This window comes from Anolis sagrei, chromosome 3, assembly GCF_037176765.1.
Source record: "Anolis sagrei isolate rAnoSag1 chromosome 3, rAnoSag1.mat, whole genome shotgun sequence".
Taxonomy (NCBI): domain Eukaryota; kingdom Metazoa; phylum Chordata; class Lepidosauria; order Squamata; family Dactyloidae; genus Anolis; species Anolis sagrei.
Genome location: NC_090023.1, coordinates 27,685,435 through 27,706,152, shown reverse-complemented (window position 1 = coordinate 27,706,152; position 20,718 = coordinate 27,685,435). Strand labels below are relative to the sequence as shown.

At 40.1% G+C, this 20,718-nt stretch overlaps 2 protein-coding genes across 3 annotated transcripts in view; one reads left to right on the top strand and one right to left on the bottom strand.

The window, feature by feature from the left end:
• The window catches only part of CENPJ (centromere protein J), a 28,059-nt gene extending 18,287 nt beyond the window's left edge, over positions 1-9,772 (top strand). For both annotated transcript variants that reach the window (XM_060770978.2, XM_060770976.2), the window contains exons 10-17: positions 235-471; positions 1,277-1,376; positions 3,542-3,651; positions 5,602-5,709; positions 7,219-7,359; positions 7,445-7,529; positions 8,328-8,448; positions 9,457-9,772. In XM_060770978.2, coding sequence (XP_060626961.2) covers positions 235-471; positions 1,277-1,376; positions 3,542-3,651; positions 5,602-5,709; positions 7,219-7,359; positions 7,445-7,529; positions 8,328-8,448; positions 9,457-9,649 — 1,095 coding nt within the window. In that variant the 3' untranslated portion in view covers positions 9,650-9,772. The remainder of the gene's footprint in view (positions 1-234; positions 472-1,276; positions 1,377-3,541; positions 3,652-5,601; positions 5,710-7,218; positions 7,360-7,444; positions 7,530-8,327; positions 8,449-9,456) is intronic.
• Positions 9,773-11,782: 2,010 nt separating this feature from the next.
• Positions 11,783-20,718, bottom strand: part of RNF17 (ring finger protein 17) — a 67,839-nt gene continuing 58,903 nt past the window's right edge. The window contains exons 32-37 of the mRNA XM_060770980.2: positions 20,049-20,165; positions 18,756-18,885; positions 17,196-17,331; positions 14,298-14,487; positions 13,495-13,593; positions 11,783-11,870 (exon numbers count right to left, since the gene is read on the bottom strand). Coding sequence (XP_060626963.2) covers positions 13,501-13,593; positions 14,298-14,487; positions 17,196-17,331; positions 18,756-18,885; positions 20,049-20,165 — 666 coding nt within the window. The 3' untranslated portion in view covers positions 11,783-11,870; positions 13,495-13,500. The remainder of the gene's footprint in view (positions 11,871-13,494; positions 13,594-14,297; positions 14,488-17,195; positions 17,332-18,755; positions 18,886-20,048; positions 20,166-20,718) is intronic.

Here is a 20,718-nt window from a genome sequence, read left to right as displayed (position 1 = left end):
TTCTGCTTTGTACAATCTGGGATCAGTTTCCCCCCAGTTAAGGCAAGAAGTACAGAGTACTGTAAAATGAGCATACTGATACTTGTTGGGAGGTGAGGAGTACGCTCTACACTTCTTGATAGAAAATAGAGTTTTAACCCTGACATGAGTATTTTTTCCCCTCTATGTCTTTTCCTTTTGTGCTTTCATGAAATGTAGCAGAAAGTGATTGACTTTGTATTTGAATTTATTAAGGCGTTGAAACAGCAAATGGCAACCCTGCAGGGAGACCTAAAAAGAAGAGAAGCAAAATGGTCAACAACCCACATGCGCCTCAGAGACCAGATCGAGGCCTTAACCAAGGAAAATCTGCAGCTCCGGGAAGAGATCAAAATCATGGAAAGATGTCGCTTGGAGGCTTGGAAAAGAAAAGAAGCTTCTGCAAGCAAGAAGAAAACAGATGGTAGTTCTACAAAGAGAGCAGAATCTATTGTAAGTTGTCTTTGATGTATGACAGTGCACGGAGTGAGTGATTCACATTGTGTGCCAATACAAAATGTAGTGTTTAGGGCAGGGGTCCTCAAATTTTTTAGACAGAGGGCCAGGTCACAGTCCCTCAAACTGTTGGAGGGCCGGAAAAAAAAACATAAATGAATTCCTATGCACACTGCACATATATTATTTGTAGTGCAAAAAACACTTTAAAACAATAGAATAATTAAAATGAAGAACAATTTTAACAAATATAAACTTTTTAGTATTTCAGTGGGAAGTGTGGACCTGCTTTTGGCTGATGAGATAGGATTGTTGTTGTTGTTGTTGTTGTTGTGTGCTTTCAAGTCATTTCAGACTTAGGTTGACCCTGAGTGAGGGCCGGGTAAATGACCTTGGAGGGCCCCCGGGCCTTAGTTTGAGGACCCCTAGTTTAGGGTTTAGGGACCCCTGATTTAGAGTAAGAGTAGAGAGATCTAGACTGAGATCCTTATTCACCATCTGTCCTTCATTTTAACCCACACATTAGGGATTTTATGACTATTTACTCTCAGTCTGTTTTTTTACTAAAGAAATGGGATATAAATATTATTTTTCATGTGTCTTGATTCTACAAACATATCATCTTGTAAACTAAACATGAGTGGGTTGTCATAATTATTAATTTTAGCAATGTTTTAGATTTCAAATGGTTTCATGGACTAGTTTTGAACGGTGGCAGAATTGTGGTAAATCAATATTTTAGGGTAAAAGATTGTAAGTATTTTAACAACCTTCTTACTAGGCTGATTTGATTTTCTTTTAGCACTCCTCAGCTATACTGCAAAAAAGTCAGACATTTTCATCAGTTCATCAAACAGAAAAAACCATCAAGATAAATGGCAAATGTGATCCTTCATCAGAAGGTAAAAATACATTATTTCTCTCTAAACAAGTATTTTAATTTGTAAGGTGCCATTTTGTTAGATCGTTAGTGTCTTAGTTGCCGTGAGCTTTCTGGGCTATATGGCCATGTTCCAGTAGTATTCTCTTCTGACATTTCTCCCACAGCTATGGCAGGCATTCTCAGAGGTTGTGATATCTGTTGGAAACCAGGCAAGTGAGGTTTATATATCTGTGGAATGTCCAGGGTGGGAGAAAGAACTCTTGTCTATTGGAGGCAAGGGTGAATGTTGCAATTGGCCACCTTGATTAGCATGTAATTAGGAATATTGAAACAGTTTTCTGGGCTGTATGGCCATGTTCCAGAAGCATTATCTCTTGACGTTTCGCTCACATCTATGGTAGGCATCCCCAGAGGTCTGTTGGAAACTAGGCAAGTGGGGTGTATATATCTGTGGAATGTCCAGGGTGGGGGAAAAACTCTTGTCTGCTTGAGGCAAGTGAGAATGTTGCAATTGGCCAGCTTGGTTAGCACTGAATGACCTTGCAGCTTCAAAGCCTGGCTTCTTCCTGCCTGGGGGACTCCTTTGATGGAAAGTGTTAGCTGACCCTGATTGTTTCCTGTCTGGAATTCCTCTGTATTTTGAGTGTTGTTCTTTATTTACTATCCTAATTTTAGAATTTTTTAAATACTGATAGCCAGAGTTTGTTCATTTTCCTGGTTTCCTCCTTTCTGTTGAAATTATCCACATGCTTGTGGATTTCAGTGGCTTCTCTGTGAAGTCTGACATGGTAGTTGTCAGAGTGGTCCAGCATTTCTGTGTTCTCAGATAATATGCTGTGACCAGGTTGGTTCATCAGTGCTCTGCTATGGCTGACTTCTCAGGTTGAAGTAGTCTGCAGTGCCTTTCATGTTCCTTGATTCGTGTTTGCCATTCAATGCTAATCAAGGTGGCCAATTGCAACATTCACACCTGCCTCAAACAGACAAGAATTCTTTCTCCCACCCTGGACATTCCAGATATATAAACCCCACTTGCCTAATTTCCAACAGACCTCACAACCTGTGGGGATGCCTACCATAGATGTGGGCGAAATGTCAGGAGAAAACGCTTCAGGAACATGGCCATACAGTCCAGAAAACTCACAGAAACCCAGTGATTCTGGCTGTGAAAGCCTTCGACAACGCATAGTTGTTTTCCTGATCTTCAAGTTTATGTCGTAATCCTAATTTTGTTCTGTAAACTTGTTTGTCTTTCATGTTTTAGGAACAGTTCCAACACTTTAGTTCTGACAATGCTGTTTTACTTGTATCATTCATATATGCATGGAGTTTTTCCATCTCTTTTTTAATGACCATATCTCCTTAGCAAGATTAGCTTGGAATTCTTATTGTAGCTGCTTGAAATAGTTATTTTAAAATTCCTTTAATCTTACAGTTTTACTTTCTCCAGAGGCCATCTTCCCTGTATCTTCCATCACTTTGTTTGGTATGCATGCTCTTCATCCTCTGATTTTTCCTCATTTTCCTGAAATGTATTGTGCCTTGGCATCTTTCCTACTTTTTTGCTAGCAAATCACTGTCCTGTTTTCTCTCTCTCAAAAGCTGGTTATTAAGCAGGGAGAGAACAGAAATAGAATTGATGCTTCCATGTCCAATTTGGCAAACTATGATCCAGTCTTTCACTTGCATGTGTTACTTCGGCCTGAGTGATTTTACTCTCTCTCATTCACACAAGTAAAAAGGGAAACTCAAAGTTTCCATACTGTTTGCACTGTGTAAACTTTATGATCCTTATTTTTTATTTCCATTTTGATCCCTGACATACTGTATCCTAAAATCTGGAATTGATATATACATTTTATATATTCTTTCCCATGAGAATGCAATGTACTTAGTGAAGCTGTTTTATTTTGCAATGATTATTTCTTAAGGTTAAGGACTGCCTAACTGAAAACAGTATAAAAAAATCTATTCATTTTAAACACCATGTTGGTCTGTCATTTCTTTTACTAGCAGACCGTTACTGAGCTAAGCCGGTTAATATGAATGTCAGGTAATTATTTGTTGCGGGGCTCAGAGTAATTTGACTGGAAAATGAATGGGGATGCATGGTAACCTATTGGAGCCTACGTCCTAGGAAATGTTTTAATTCGATCTTATGTTTTATTGCTTACACTAAAATAGAAAAGGCATTTGCAAAACCTAAACCAGCAGCTGCACATAAGGATGGCTCTTCAGACAATTCAACCAAGGCTTTTGAAGATTCCTCCAGGACCTTTACGGTAGCAAGCAAAGTAAGAGAATTTAGTCTTTTCATGGTTTGGGAGAGGGGGAACTTCATGTATTTGATAACCAAAACTGATAAAGGGAGTACTAGTTTTTCTAGACAGAAATCTTCCCCAAGCTGCTTTGGACCATAGCTCCCATGACCTCTAATTATTGCCATTTTAAAGCTTGACCTCATGGGACATGCATTCCAAGCATCTGGTAGTCATCTTGTGTGCGATGGCTGCCTGAGAGATAAAAGTTCTTCATTCTAAATTAAAAGTATGCTCGGTATTAAGAGGATTTTTATTCCTGCACTGTAGCTCCATGTTGTAGTACTCTGCACATTGTGAATTAAGATTTTATTTTCTATGTACAGTAAATTAGATCCAAATCATTGCTTTATTTCTCTGCAATGATAGATCCTAATTTTTTTGTTCAAGTATGATTTTAATGGTGCTTTTTTGTCAGACCGTAGCATTAAAAATAGTTAACAAAATTACATCCATCGTTTTTGGGTTGTTATGAGTTTTCCAGGCTGTATGCTCATGTTCCAGAAGCATTCTCTACTGACGTTTCGTCCACATCTATGGCAGGCATCCTCAGAGGTTGTGATGTATGTTGGAAATTAGGCAAGTGGGGTTTATATATCTGTGGAATGTCCAGGGTGGGAGAAATAATTCTTGTCTGCTTGAGGCAAGTGTGAATGTTGCAGTTGGCCACCTTGAATAATATTTAATGGCCTTGCAGCTGCAAAGCCTGGCTGGTTTTTGCCAGTGCCCAAACACAAATCAAGGCACTGCAGACTACTTCAACCAGAGAAGTCTGCCATAGCAGAGTACCTGATGAACCAACCTGTACACAGCATATTATCTGAGAACACAGAAATGCTGGACTACTCTCACAACCACCATGTCAGACAACACAGGGAAGCCATTGAAATCCACAAGCATGTGGGCAATTTCAAAAGAAAGGAGGAAACCATGAAGATGAACAAAATCTGGTTACCAATATCAAAAAACTCTAAAATCAGGACAGTAAATAAAGAGCAACACTAAAAAAACGGGATTCCCAGACAAGAATCAATCAGGGCCATCTAACGCCTCCCAACAAGATTTCCCCAGGCAGCAACCAGCCAGGCTTTGACACTACAAGGCTATTCAATGCTAATCAAGCTGGTCATTTGCAAAATTCACACTTGCCTGAAGCAGGCAAAAGTCCTTTGTCCCACCCTGGACATTCCACAGATATATAAACCTCATTTTCCTAGTTTCTAACAGACCCCTCAACCTGAGGATGCCTGCCATAGATGTGGGTGAAATGTCAGGAGAGAATGTTTCTGGAACATGGCCATACAGCTCAGAAAACTCAAAGCAACCCAGTGTTTCTGGCCACGAAAGCCTTCAACAACACATACGGTCTTTGTTTCCACCCCATAGGTTTAGGGCAAGATGTCAATTGGCATACAAGTTTGCATGGCTTTTAAGGCAGCCATTTTTACAATGTGTTCTTCAGAATTCTTATTAGGAATGCTGAATAAAAGGTGAACTGTATCAAACATTTACGGGAGGCAACCTGAGCACCACTGATCAGTTTTGCTTATATTTCAGTGCTGTTCATGTGGGCTACAAAAGAGGCACCCAAGCTGCCCGCTAAAGTCATCCCAGTATGTTCTGCATCACTGAGGGTTAGATCCAGGCTTAATTTTGCAGACCCACTGAAAACAATGTGATATGCTAACACGTCTTTTACTAATTTCATCAAATCTATTCAAATCATGCTTAAGTCTGGATCCAACACAAGGTTGCACATATTGACAACACTATTGCAGATGTGGTGGATCTGAGAATCACCACAGTTTTGTAGGTTTTTTAAAAAATATTTTCATTGTCAAGTTGGTTTTGTGCAGAACAGGATTCCTGGTGTACTGTGGTCATCTAGTATCCATTGGGATTTTGAGAACTTACTTCCTATTTCAGAATTTACCTGTCGGTGATATAGTTGACTCAGCATCAATAGTCACTTCTGATACTACAGATGGCGAAGACAGAATAGTACAGAGTGAAGCAACGCATCCGGATGGAAAGGTAACATAAACTTTTTCTCTGAAGTTTACAGAATCATGGTACTTGGGAATAATATATCACAGGCAACTCCTGCATTACAAACAAGATAAGTTCTTTGGATTTGTTATTAGGTTAAATTTGTATGTAAGTCAGAACAGATACTTTTAAAAATCTAGCTCCAGCTATTTTTTTAAATTTTTGGATAGTTGTGCCCCTGTTCAGATTTCACCTCACTTTCTCTTCCTGTGACAATTGGATTTTGAAAAATTTGGGTTGCTGTGGGTTGGTGAGAAACCTTCATTGAAGACACCTTTCCCCATAGTAACTCTTCCAGGAATGAATTTCCCTTCCTAGAGGTACATTTCCTCACTTCCTGCAGTTTCGCCCCTTTTCTTAACTAGGAGTCGTATGTTACTTGGATGTTTGTAAATTGGGGACAATGTAGGTGGTTGTCTTTCCTCATCTCCACTGGTGAGCCTAACTGTGCAGGGTTTAGTTTAAAACCTGCATGTAGAGATCTTAATATAAGTGGATGTCCCCCTCAGTGGATTTTTGTCGAGACAACCAAACTAATTCTGCATGGCATATTATTTGAGAACACAGAAATGCTGTACCACTTTAACAACTACGTCAGACTACACAGAGAAGTCATTGCAATCCTTAAGCATGTGGACAATTCCATCAGAAAGGAGGAAACCATTATTATTATTATTATTATTATTATTATTATTATACTACATTTATACCCCGCCCTTCTCACCCCAATGGGGGACTCAGGGCGGTTTACAGACCATAGCATACAATGCCGCATTACACATATAATAATAAACATGGCATATCAATTTAAACATACAGTAATAAACATGACATTCCAATTGAACAATTCAAATATAAATACAATAAAAAACCTTAAAAGTAAACATTCAATCTCAACCGAAGTGCGCTGATGGAATAAGTGGCCAAAAGAAGCAGGCAACCATGAAAATGAACAAAATCTGGCTACCAGGATTTTAAAAACTCTAATATTAGGACAGTAAATAAAAAGCAACACTAAAAAAGTAGGGGAAATCCAGACAAGACTCAATCAGGGCCAGGTAACACCTCCCAACAAAGGATTTCCCCAGGCAGCAATCAGCCAGATTTTGAAGCTGCGAGGCCATTAAATACTGATCGAGGTGGCCAATTGCAACATTCACACTTGCCTCAAGCAGACAGTTCTTTCTCCCACCCTGGACATTCCACAGATATATGGCTATATATGGAACATGGCTATACAGCCTGGAAAACTCACAACAACCCAGCAATTCCAGTCATGAAATCAAATCAAACAAATCTCCATCTGCTTCAAAATAGCATGTTGTGAAATTTCTATCCATCTTTGTTCTCAAGCTAGATCTTATCTTAGCTTGCTCGCTTGATCCTCATGAAAGTATCAGTTGTGTAAATTCAGATTTTCCAATACATCAAGCAATCAATTCTCATCTGCAGTCTAATTATGAAACACATATTCATTTTCCGTTGTTTTTTTAGGTTGAAAAGCTTTTAAAAAATGGTTCCCACCTTATTATCTTCCCTAATGGCACACGGAAGGAAGTGAGCTATGATGGAAAGATTACAACTGTGAGCTTTTTTAACGGGGATATAAAACAAATCCTGGAAGATCAGAGAGTGGTATGTATCTAGCGCAATCAGTGTGTGTCATCCTAGATAGCCATTATAATCTACTAATGTCATTTTTATGAACTTTCCCCAATAGGTATACTATTATGCAAATGCCAAAACAACCCATACCACATACCCTACAGGTTTAGAAGTCCTCCACTTCTCCAATGGGCAGATAGGTAAATTGAATTCTGTTTTTCTCTTCTGTAAAGCATATAGTTCAGTTATGGGCAAACTTTGGCCCTCCAGGTGTTTTGGACTGCAACTCCCACAAGTCCTAACAGGACTTGTAGGAGTTGAAGTCCAAGACACGTAGAGGGCCAAAGTTTGTCCATGCCTGTCTAAGTAGGGTGACAGCAGGCCTGTAGTGAGGGGGTGGTTTTAGGGGTTCAACCCCCCCCCCGAAATGTTTCAGATTTTTTTTAAAAAAAACTGGTTTACTCATGAATTTTAACTAGTTAACCAAATCCCCATGCTAAGTCTATGAGATGCTAAGTCTATGCTAAGTCTATGAGTCCCTCCAGAACTGTAAGCACTATCTCAAGCAAATATTGGCAATTTTTTCACACTGTCATTACTTGCAGCAATAGCCGATGTAGTGAAGCAACCAAGTTGGGTGTGTGTGCATTGAATGCTCTCATTAAGGAGGCCAGACTTGGTGGAGGTGGTTGACAGGGGTGGAGCTGCAGGCTATGGAAGGTTGCTCTGCCCCCTGCTGTGCTCTTTGCTTCAGAGTGAGCTAGGAGGCAGGTTTCAACCCCCCCCCCCCCGAAATTTTCAAACAGCCCCCTGAAATTGTCAACCCTCCCCGAATTTTTTTTCTGGCTATGGCCCTGGGTGACAGCAAGCCTGTGACTAAACAAATTCACAAAGTTTCAACCCATAAATATGGAGTGCTTACTGTACATTTAAGAACTATAATGAAAAAGGACCAAAGCGTATGAACATCCTGACATGAAATATGATCATGATTGCAGAGAAGCATTTTCCAGATGGAAGGAAAGAGATTGTATTCCCTGATCAAACAGTTAAAAACGTGTTCACAGATGGACGAGAAGTAAACATTTTTCCTGACGGCACCATTCTCCACATACAGCAGTAAGTTTATTTTGATAAAACCCACTGGTTATGTAGAAGAACTTGTAGATCTCTTTTAAAATAGCTTTGGGGGGAGGAGACTGTTTCTAGAGTGGTATCAAGTACTGTATATATATAGTAAAGGTAAAGGCTTAGCATGACATTAAATCTAGTCATGTCACACTCTGGAGAGTGGTGCTCATCTCCATTTCTACGCTGCAGAGCTGGTGTTGTCCGTAGACACCTCCAAGGTCATGTGGACGGCATGACGGCATGGAGCACCATTACCTTCCTGCAGAAGCAGTAGCTACTGATCTACTCACATTTGCATGTTTTCAAACTGTTAGGCTGGCAGAAGTTGGGGTTAACAGTGGGAGCTCACCCCGCTTCCTGGATTTGAACGTTTTGATCAGCAAGTTCAGCAGCTCGGTGGTTTAACCCACTGCACCACCAGGGGGCCCTTTTGAGTATGTGTACATGTGTACTCATATACACATGAGTATATATACTCATAGTATATGAGTATATATACTCATGTGTAAGTCAAAGTTTTTGTCAAAAAGTGACTCAAAAAATCTTATCCGTATGCGTGTGAACTGTACTTGCTATTCTGTTATTAAATCATTAGATTTGGATCTCTTTAATAGAATAACATTCTTAGGCCCTGTTGAAGCGTATGTGTAAAAATGACCAATAACTACAATATTAATGTAGCTGTGCCAGCCATACTTGTGTGAGTGAAACGTATGAATGGTGGTTGTACAGAAAAGAAAAAAAGATGCTGTATGTTCTCCTTCCCTCTACTCCAGTGGTTCTCAACCTGGAGTCCCCAGATGTTTTTGTCCTACAATTCCCAGAAATCCTAACAGCTGGTAAACTAGCTGGGATTTCTGGGAGTTGTAGGCCAAAAACATCTGGGGACCTCAGGTTGAGAACCACTGCTCTACTCCTTAATGTTGCTGTGTAATTTAGCTGTAGATTAAAAATCACACTGAAATTTATTTTTAAAAGTTACTTATGTCTTTTTAGGGATGGAAGTAGAATAGTAGAGTTCAATAATGGGGAGCAAGAAATGCACACAGCCCATTTCAAGAGACGTGAATATCCTGATGGGACCATCAAGACAGTTTACGTGGATGGACGCCAAGAGACTCAATATGCTTCAGGTCGAGTCAGAGTTAAAGATAAGGATGGCAATGTTATTATGGACACTCTCCCATAAATGTATGTTCTGTCTTGTCTGTTTTCTTTTTAGCTTTTCCTAAACACTACCCTAATCTCACTTGTAAAAATTATTTGTATATAAGAGTAAAACTGTGTTGTTAATAAATTTTGAAACAACTGATATGTTGTCCTCTAATGTCTGAGCTTTTGCAGATTGCCTGTCACTACTATACCTAGTTCATATGCCTCACAACAAACCAAACATTTAGTGTGAAGCCTCAGCAGCATCTTCAACATTGACAGGGGAGCATTGCAGAACAGCTTCCACCACAGTCGTCTCATGAGACACGTAGTTTTCCCATTTCTTAAAAAAATATGTGGTTAGTTGTATTTGCTCCAAGGAAATGTTGGTCGAAAATATTGCAGACGTGTCTGCAATCTAGTTGAGTCTTAAACCCCTTGTTCTCTTACAAATGTCAAATGACTGTTGTAGGCTGCAAAAATACATGCTTGAAGTCCGAGCTTTTCCATTTGAGTTCCCTTCAGGCCCAAGGCATTTTGCATTACCTCAGGTATATAGGTTTATAGCTCAGGGAACCCCATTTAGGAACTGTATAAGTTCCGATTCAGTCAGTCTTCCTCACCCAGTTTGAGTAGTAATTTTAACGTTAGTTTTATGAGGATGGAGTTTAAGAAAACTCTTCCTGGTTTGTGCCTGTCCCTTTGCCTGAGGAAAGGGAGCCATTTTAGATCATAGATCACCAGGGAATCTTGGAAGCAAGACATGTCTGCAGTTGGTCCCAGTGAGATCCAGACTTGGACAAGCCATTTCAAGTCAATTTCTAAATCAATAATTAGTTAAATGTATTGTCAAAGGCTTTCATGGCCGGAATCACTGGGGGGGGGGGGGGTTGTAGGTTTTTTCAGGCCATATGGCCATGTTCTAGAGGCATTCTCTCCTGACGTTTCGCCTGCATCTATGGCAAGCATCCTCAGAGGTAGTGAGGTGCTTGCCATAGATGCAGGCGAAACGTCAGGAGAGAATGCCTCTAGAACATGGCCATATAGCCCGAAAAAACCTACAACAACCCAATAATTAGAGGTCTCTATATCAGAGACGGCAAGCAAGGAAAACTATCACCTATTATTTTTCTCAGAAATCATCCACGGCTGGCAGTTAGTGCCTGGGTGGAGACAGATCCAAGACCAGTTAATAAATCGTTACCATTTCATGAAAGCAATAGCGTGAACAGTATTCTGTGGTGTTCCTTGCTCAAACAGGAAGGTAATCCAGCATCCCCTAAGCTGACAGAAAGTTAGGACACGTTCATGCTAAAGAGACATTTAAAGTAGCTTGGGCGCAACAGCACAGGACTCAGAGTTTAAGAAGCTTTGCCTTATGTTATCTAGTGATCATAGAGACAGACCTTCTTTCCCAGTGTAATAGAAAGAAAAGAAACTGAGCTTCCAACATCTGGAATGATCTATTGCACTTGATGTAAATATAAGGCTTTTCAGATATCTGGTGAGTGTGATTCCTTCCCTAGAGCATGAGTGGGATGAAGACTAAGGGAAGGAAGCGCAAAGACTGGGAAAGGTGAGAAAATGAGCACATTTTTTGAAAGAAGACCCCCTCATATCCAGAGAGAAGTTGTGTGTCAAACTTGAGAAACTACCAGTCAGTTTGGAAACCCTTCTAGCTGATATGACAGCCATGAGCCAAAAGACATTTGAAAAAGAGAGCATAGAAAGGCATATCAGGTGGAGTTATTCAAATGGGGCCCTCATAAAGGCTTTGTTGTGAGAGAATAAAATAGCCCGCTGGAGGAAAAGGCATGGATGTGGCCTGGCTCCTCTTGCGCAACAGATGGCTCTTTCATTTAGGCAGGGAATCCCAGATATGGATGTGATGGAAACAGTGGCCAAAGAAAAACTTACCTATCGAATGGCACTTAATAAGTTCCCTTATTTCACAAGGTTGAAGGAAAAGATGTTAACAACTTCCCGTCATGAAACTGTATTAGGGCAAAGCAACATGCTTGCAAATGATCTATTTTTTAATATAGTGAAAAAGATATTGCAGAAGACAACACAACTGTTTTCTGATGCATCATAACTATTTTTATTTAAACATTTAAATTAAATTTAAATTCCAATTTTTCAACTTTTAAACAGAAAAGTAGTTCTACACTCTGGCAGACAATGTTGGTAGAAAAAAAACCCCAAAAAGCAAAAAAACTTCTCCCCATTCAGGCATGGTTTTAATCGAAAACTTGAATCTGAAATACAAAAGAAGTTGATTATTGAGAAATACCCTGAAAAACAATGTAAGTTACATAAGAATACCAATGACTGTAGTTATTGGGTTCAAATTTTTTTTTGTCGTGTCAGGAGCGACTTGAGAAACTGCAAGTCGCTTCTGATGTGAGAGAATTGGCCGTCTGCAAGGACGTTGCCCAGGGGACACCCGGATGATTTGATGTTTTTATCATCCTTGTGGGAGGCTTCTCTCATGTCTCCGTATGAGGAGCTGGAGCTGATAGAGGGAGCTCATCCGCCTCTCCCCGGATTCGAACCTGTGACCTGTCGGTCTTCAGTCCTGCCGGCACAGGGGTTTAACCCACTGCACCACCGGGGGCATTGGGTGCAATGTCTGACTACAACAATAACCACAGGCTTAAGTGCTGCTCTGTATTTTAAAAAGTAATCATGCACATGGAAAGCTAGAACCTGTCTTTGGACCAAAACAATTATTTTATTTATTTAAAATACAGTATTTGTTTAGAGTATTTATAAAGCCACAAAGGCACTCGGAGTGGCTTACAAATAATTAATTTGCTCTCAGGCATACAATCTAAATAAGAACCAATAATAAATAAGATGCAATAAACAAGGTACAGTGAAGCTGGCTGTTTCCCACTCACTGACCACTTCTTGCTTCTCCCTCCCATTCCTTCCCTATTCCCTTTAATTTAGCCTGTTCCAATTCCTTTTTTTCCAATCCATCATCTTTTTTTAGGCAGTCCCTAAGACTACAATAATGAGGAAGGTAAAGGAGTGCTTAGCTCTTGAATTTACCAAAGATGTACCTGCCCATTTGTGTGTGTTGCAGAGACCACACGAGAAAAGACTTAGCTCTCAATGCAGAAATAAATGCCATGTCAGAGAGTATGATTTTGAAACATGCTTGGCCTTGCTGCCCTTCATTAAATACTTCCTCGATGTGAAAATAGGGATTGGAATAGTGTAGTTCAAAACTTAATCAATGACCAGTGCTTGAAGACAAAATAACAACCAACCCCCCCCCCCCTTCTCATTCTTTCAGTGCCAATTTTCAATCTGTTCTGATTTGACAAGCAAAAGTTCACCAGAAAATTCTAGTCTAGTACATGTGCCAACTAAATTACATGAGCAGCTTTTAAGAAGTAAAGTCAAGGTAGCTAAATCCTCTGTGAAAAAAGGGGGATTTTATGCTTTCCATACTTTGATTCTCCTCTGGATTGGGTCCCTTCCCTATTTACATTCAGGGAAATATAAATCTCCCCCACCCACTGGGGCCATAATATAATCTTCCCACTCTCCCTACTGCAATGTTGCTCTATCTATCTATCTATCTATCTATCTATCTATCCATCCATCCATCCATCCATCCATCCATCCATCCATCCATCCATCCATCCATGGATGGTATCTCAGCTGGTTTATCTCTGCATCATTACAGCGACTTTAGTTACTCTTTTTCTCTTTCCAAAGAGACACCCAAGCAGGCCTCTGGCCTTTGAAATGTTTTAGGTTTCCTTGGATTGCAAAATGTTTATTATGCTGGATAAAAGTTAATTAGAGTTACAGCTCTAAACATCATACATGCTCACGTGTCCAATACTTCCAATTCATCAGATTTACCTGTTATTAACTTAATTCTGCAAATCCCATTTCTACCAACTTCATATGAAACAGGTGTCCAGCTTCATAAAGAAATACGGTATGCTGCGGTGAGTGTGTCTGAAAGCAAGATATGTCCAATATTAACATGTAAAACAAATCAGAAGACCACATTAAGAGTTTTCAATCAATAAGGAGCGGCTTAAAGAACTGGGCATGTTTAGCCTACAGAAGAGGAGGCTGGGAGAAGACACGATGGCCATGTAGAAATATGTGAGGGGAAGTCATAGGGAGGAGGGAGCAAGGTTGTTTTCTTCTGCCCTGGAGACTAGGACATGGAACAATGGCTTCAAATTGCAGGAAAGGAGATTTCACCTGAACACGAGGAAGAATGTCCTAACTGTGAGAGCTGTTCAGCAGTGGAACTCTCTGCCTCAGAGTGTGGTGGTTTCTTCTTTGAAGGTTTTTAAACAGAGGCTGGAGGGCCATCTGTCGGGGGTGCTTTTAATGTGATTTTCCTGCTTCTTGGCAGGGGGTTGGACAGGATGGCCTATGAGGTCTATTCCAACTCTATATTTCTATGAACATGATGTCAATAGGAGTGACCTCAGGCAAAACCTGAATTGGCCAATGCAGAATTTTCCCCAGCTCTGCAGTTGGAGACCCCTCACATTGAACCCACAACACAGACTGAGGTGAAAAAGGTGTAGCCTGTGATGTCCAACCAGAAAGAACTAAGTTCTGGCTTACTGTGGCACCTCTGGCAAAGCTGAAAGTTTAAAAGGATTGGATAGAATGAGAAGAGAGATAAAGCAGATGCTTACTAGAGAGGAAGCACAGAGCTTTTTCCCTTGGAAAAGATCCATTGCAGCCCACAATGCCGCTATGCTCCACTCAGGACAATAAGGAATTCTTTCTGCTTCTAGACTACACGAAGCAGGCTTAAATCCAGCCAGCATGACTTTAAATGCTTGCACAGGATACTGCATCAACTGCGGAGGCATCTGACGTAAGCTGGAACAAAATTCAAGTTAGCAAGTAACATTAGTCAAGGTGACAGTCCATAAACAATTTAGCTTTGGTTCCAGATAAAACACTGCAGGAAATTAATAAAATTTGTACTTGATACTGGCTGGTTTTCTAGTCTTAAACAAGTTTTCAAAAATGCAAAGTTGGACAAATGCAAAATCTCCCTTTGCAGCAGTGCAAGGGAGGGTTCTTTGGGGTGAGTTACTTCTCCTTGATGCTCCAAAAGGCAGGGAGAACCAATCTGGAGTCTTGTCTGCTTATCTCCCACCAGTCTGGCCAGACACGATAACTTTCAAAGCAAGCAAAACTAGTGCTAGCCAGTTTATGCTGTTGAATCAATTCTGCTGGAGGCCACAATCCTTCAGCCAAGTTCAAACGGCAATGAACACATCAATCTCTCAACCTTCCGCCTGAAGTTACCAGTTCCTTTCTTGTTCCTTAGATGGAGTGCTCCTGAGTAAAGGTGAGGATAGCCACTGCTAAAAAGCTTTCCTCATGATGGCATGGAATGTGGAAAGGGTGTTGAAATTCTATTGAAATGCCATTTCCTGTTGGTAGGGATGAATGAGCTACTGCAAATCTTTGAGGTGAAAGACTGCCCAAGACGATTTGCAAACTACCAAGGACCACACCAGTGTGAATAAATCATGATGTCTGTGTGAATGGATGAGAAGGGCTGATCTGAAAAGGTCCTGAATCTTCACCACTTTGTCCAGAGAAAGAGACATATTTATTTATTTATTTACTTTGCTTATATACCGCTGTATCTCAAGCCCGAAGGCGACTCACGGCGGTTCACAAACAGTAAAAACAGTAGAAACAGCAGTGGTTCCATACAACATATAACAATTGACTTAACACATTATCCATAAATTACCAATAAGCAATTACAATGCACAATTATTACAAAAAACAACCGTACCCAATCTTCTCATCATCCAAGCGTAGTCCAGGTTCGTCGTCCATTGTTCCATTCCTATGTTCCATTACCAGATTGCACTAAATTACTCAAACGCCTGCACAAACATCCAGGTCTTCACCTTTTTGCAGAATACCATTAGAGATGGTGCTAGTCTAATGTCCGTAGGAAGGGCGTTCCACAGCCGAGGAGCCACCACCGAGAAGGCCCTATCTCTCGTCCCCGCCAGCCGAGCTTGAGAAGCAGGCGAGATCGAGAGCAGGGTCTCCCCGGAAGATCTCAAACTCCTGGTGGATTCATAGGCAGAGATGCAGTCAGATAGGTAGCTTGGGCCGGAACCGTTTAGGGCTTTAAAGGCCAACGCCAATTAGAATCATAGACTAATGGAAGAGATCACATGGACCATCTAGTCTAACCCCCTGCCATGCAAAGCATTACTTATCTGTTGCTGATATCCGCACCCAGACACTGAATGGTTTGGACTGAAGGGAGCGGACTCTTCTCCCTTTTAAATATGAAGTCTGGAAAGGTAACAGCATGTATGAAGTGCTGCACTTGCAGAGGATCCTGCTTTTTTTAGTGTCAGGAGCAACTTGAGAAACTGCAAGCTGCTTCTGGTGTGAGAGAATTGGCCGTCTGCAAGGACACTGCCCAGGGGACGCCCAGATGTTTGATATTTTACCATCCTGTGGGAGGCTTCTCTCATGTCCTTGCATGGGAAGCTAGAGGTGACAGTCAGGAGCTCACCCCGCTCCCGAGATTCAAACCACCAACCTTTCGGTCTGCAGTTCAGCCAGCACAAGGATTTAACCCATTGTGCCATCGGGGGATCCTGCTATAGTGATGGAAGACAGACTGGAAGGTCATCTAAGTAAGGATAAATATGATTTGTCCTCATTTTAAGATGCAACATCACAACTAATAAGGAGCTCCCAGTGGTACAATGGGTCAGTCCTGCTCTTGTGCTGGCAGGACTGAAGACGGCCAATTCTCTCACACTGGAAGTGTCTTGCAGTTTCTCAAGTCGCTCCTGACACACACAAAAAATCACAACTAATATCTTGCAGAATACTTTTAAAGAAGAGGGAGAGTTTGATAGGGGGGCCTAGCTCCCTGACCCCTGAAATGATGGTGCTTTTGTAAAATTCTTCTGTCAAATCAAGAGAATCTCCCATTTGACTCCACTTCAAATGGAAGAGGAGGATTTGCAGCAGAGTTTCCCCTTTAGGGCAAAAGTAATTCACTCTCTTGAAATTGGAGATCTTGCTGATCCTGCCTCTGGGATTAGCACAAGTAAATATAGCTCAACGGATTGTGGATTGGTCTAAGGACCCTTCCACACAGCTATATAACCCAGAATATCAAGGCAGAAAATCCCACAATATCTGCTTTGAACTGGGTTATCTTAGACCACAGTGCCATATATTCCAGTTCAAAGCAGATACTGTGGGATTTTATTCAGCTGTGTGGAAGGGGCCTAAGGTAGTGGTGTCCACCCCGTGGCTCTCCAGATGTTTTGGACTTCAACTCCCAGAATCCCTGGCCATTGGACAAGCTGGCTAGGGCTTCTGTGAGTTGGAGGCCTTTTATTGTAGGATAAACTCTGTAATCAATGCATTATGGAAGCATTTGGAAACAGAGCAGGAGCCAACTTTCCCTCGCACAATACAGCAATTCAAACATCCAACAGGTTGGGCCCTGCCTTCTGGAGCATCAACAAGAACTCACTCAACTCTACTGCTGGAAAAAAGTATATGTTCAAAGTACATCTTACCTGCTTGTGAGCAATTTTTCAGTTGATCCATAGTCAACAAATTTCACCAGAATTGAAAGAGGCTGGAACTCACTAATTGAGAGCAATTCTGCTCGATACCATGACCCATCTCGGTACTTGGCAAGGCAAGGCATGCCTATTAAACAGAAACATCAAGCAATACATTATTTCATCTCTACAGCAATTTCAACAGTTTGGGCTATTTTATAGCACTCATGTTTTGTTTGTGGAATCACTTGTCTGGTTTTTAGCGATATCGATGAGCATTCCCTTCTTTTCCTAGTGACGTATCAAGAACCAGGTACCAGACTAGAAATAAAATATACAACAGACAAATAAAAAATAAATAAAACCAACCAAACAGCAATCATGTTTTTGACACACCTCACTTAATGTGAATGTGCAACTTCTAGAGATGATGTTAAAAGACACCCAGATATATCCTATTTTCTTGCAAAATACTTTATATAATTTGATGGAACCAAAAAGACATCATTAGATGCTTTCAATATGGAACGTATACCATATAACAACAGCTACTTTATTATCTGAGAATTTGTTGCCATTTTAATAGCAATATAAACAAATGAATAGTTTTCAGGATGCTCCATTTTATCCTATTAATTTTTTTAAATAACATTTTTTTATTTGAGAAGAGAAAATACAGTTATATAGACATATACTATACATTATCTCTCTTTTATTTACATTCACCCCTGTGCTCCCTCTTCTCCACAGCCATCTCTTTTCCTAAAGTCCCACCAAAAAATCAGTTCTTCATTTGGAGGTAAATTCCCATCTTCCTTTTCCAATATTTTTTCTAGAAATTTTCTCCAGATACTTTCAAAGTCATTTTTTATATAATCCCTTCTTTACTTTTAAATTTGATGTTAGTTTATCGTTCAATGCCATTTCCCAGACTTCTTTATACCATTCATTCATCTGTATTTTCATTGCCCCTTTCCAATATTTTGCAATTAATAGTCTAGCTGCTGTTAATAACATGTCTATTAATTTTTCCCCCTCTTATCTTTCCCATCCTCTTTATTAATTAAAAGTAATATTTCTACTGGATTCCTCCTAATTTTATATTCATAATATTTTCTATTTCTGTTATAACCAGAAAATTATTATAAACTAATTTGGAAATGGTATTTAACACCAAGAAGGTTAAACATTATAAATAAGAACAATAATGAGAAATGTTCCAATTTCTTGGCGAGGATGCCAAGAAATTGGAACCTACATGCATATGTGGTGGGACTGCAAATATGTAAAAGATTTTTGGGAATTGGTTATCCTATTAATTTTTAATGCAACAGAGAACTCAAAGATTAATTTTATATTCTGTCTTTCTGGCCTTGAGATTGAGTATCAGCCTTTGACTTCCTATGAGATTAGCCAGTAAGAAAAGAGAATCAGACACTGGGCGATGATCACCCACCGATTCTCATTATTATGGAACATTGTACCTGAAATTATTACAGAACTTGAGACCAAGGTGTACAGGGTGGTCTAATGCAGTTCATTTATATTTATAAACATCTAAGAATTAAATACCTTTTCGAAAATCAGACAGACAAGGAATGGATTCTATGTTCTGATTACACTGACGCAAGGCATCCGTGAGAGTTTCCTCGTTTTCATTTTGTATCTCGGAACTGTCAGGCCGATCAACAGAAATGTACACCTGCGACCCCAAAAATATTCCCAGATCAAAATGTTATATGCATGAAATGTATTAATTCACAGAGAAGCAGGTGGAGCATTTGTCTAGTTCCATTTTTAACTAGTGGAATGGGGTCTGATTCAACAATTTCACATGTTTTACAGTGGAGACCCAGTGGCGCAGTGGGTTAAACCGCTCAGCTGCTGAACTTGCTGACCTTTTGGTCAGTGGTTCGAATCCGGGGAGCGGGGTGAGCCCCTACTGATAGACCCAGCTTCTCCCCACCTAGATATACAGTCAGCAAAACCCAACACAAAAGTGGAAAAAATATAAATAAGAAACTAGTGTTTTTTTTACTTGGGAGAAGACATGTCCTCCAGAATAGCTCCCTAGTTAACATCTGAAAGGTGAGCATAAAGTCACACTGGAAGGCCTAAAAATTCCTGGAAAGACCATATCAATCACATCTCTAAATAAATACAGTAGGCTCTGAGTTAATTGGAACTCAAACAAGCAGAACTCTCAAATAAATTGCAAAAAAAGTCCAAGAAAAAATACTTTATATAAAAATTCAAATACATGTATAATACAGTAAAACATTAAGTTTGTCTTAATTTGCTTTGAATTACTGTATTTCAGTCTTAATATCAACTCAATACAGAGTTTATGGTATGGTATGGTATGGGTTTTTTGTGTTTCCGGAGTGACTTGAGAAACTGCAAGTCGCTTCTGGTGTCAAGAGAATTGGCCATCTGCAAGGATGCTGCCCAGGGGACGCCCAGATGTTTTACCATCCTTCTGGGAGGCTTCTCTTATGTCCCCGCATGAGAAGCTAGAACTGACAGACAGGAGGTAACCCTGCTTCCCGGATTCAAACCGCCAACCTTTTGGTCAGCAGTCCTGCCAGCACAAGGATTTTACCCATAGCGCCACTGGGAGCTTGTTATGGTATGGTATAGTAAGGGATACAGAATTAGTTAGGTCTATTTTAATAGTAACTCTCAAGCAACTAGAAACTTCATTTAACCCATAAATATCCCAATGCTTGCAAATGTAAACTTTTCTGGATCACAAAATGAACATTTTTTAAAAAAATCACTAAAAGGTATCTGATGCATTTAAGTGACAGGAAGCAATTACAAAATAATCTGATAGTAATATTTGCTGAACCTATTTCACAATACCTCATTAGGTGACACCACATGTGTTACTTTCACTGGTGTGAGTTCTCCAAGAACCGGAAGCAGTGGTGATACATATGGAGGCAGAAGGGGAGTATCTATTTCTGACAGCATTAATTCCTTAAACAGAAAAAGAAACACTTGTGCCTAGAGAAAAAATGAGCAATCTCCAAAGAATGCCAAGGTGACTGAGAAGATACACTTGGATTAACAAATTTGCGGTAGTGTTTTGGAGACTACTCTATGTGCAAGATTCACAATCCAACTATTAATCCCAATTGCAGAAGAATCACCAAATCAATAACAAACTAATTACTCATCATCAAAGAGTTGGGACTCAAGCAAACTGGAATCAATGCCCAAATTAAAAGTCTCACTCTGTTACTGTTTCTGAGACACAGACTGCATCTGCCCAGGCAAAGGTATTCAGGTGAGCAGCTCCACTTTGTCACATTTGCATCAAGAAAAAATGCTGGCAATGTTTACATTTAATGGCCATTTACATCTCTCCCAAGGAGGAAATAAAAGAAATGAAAGGCACAGCAGAAAACAAAAAACGGAATCTGAGGTTCTAAAGAGATGCTTGCAGGTGTTGTGGATGAAAGGTATGTCAGTCTCATTAACTCTGCTGTCTTGGTCCCTGTGAATAAAAGAGACTATTTGATTTCTCTTA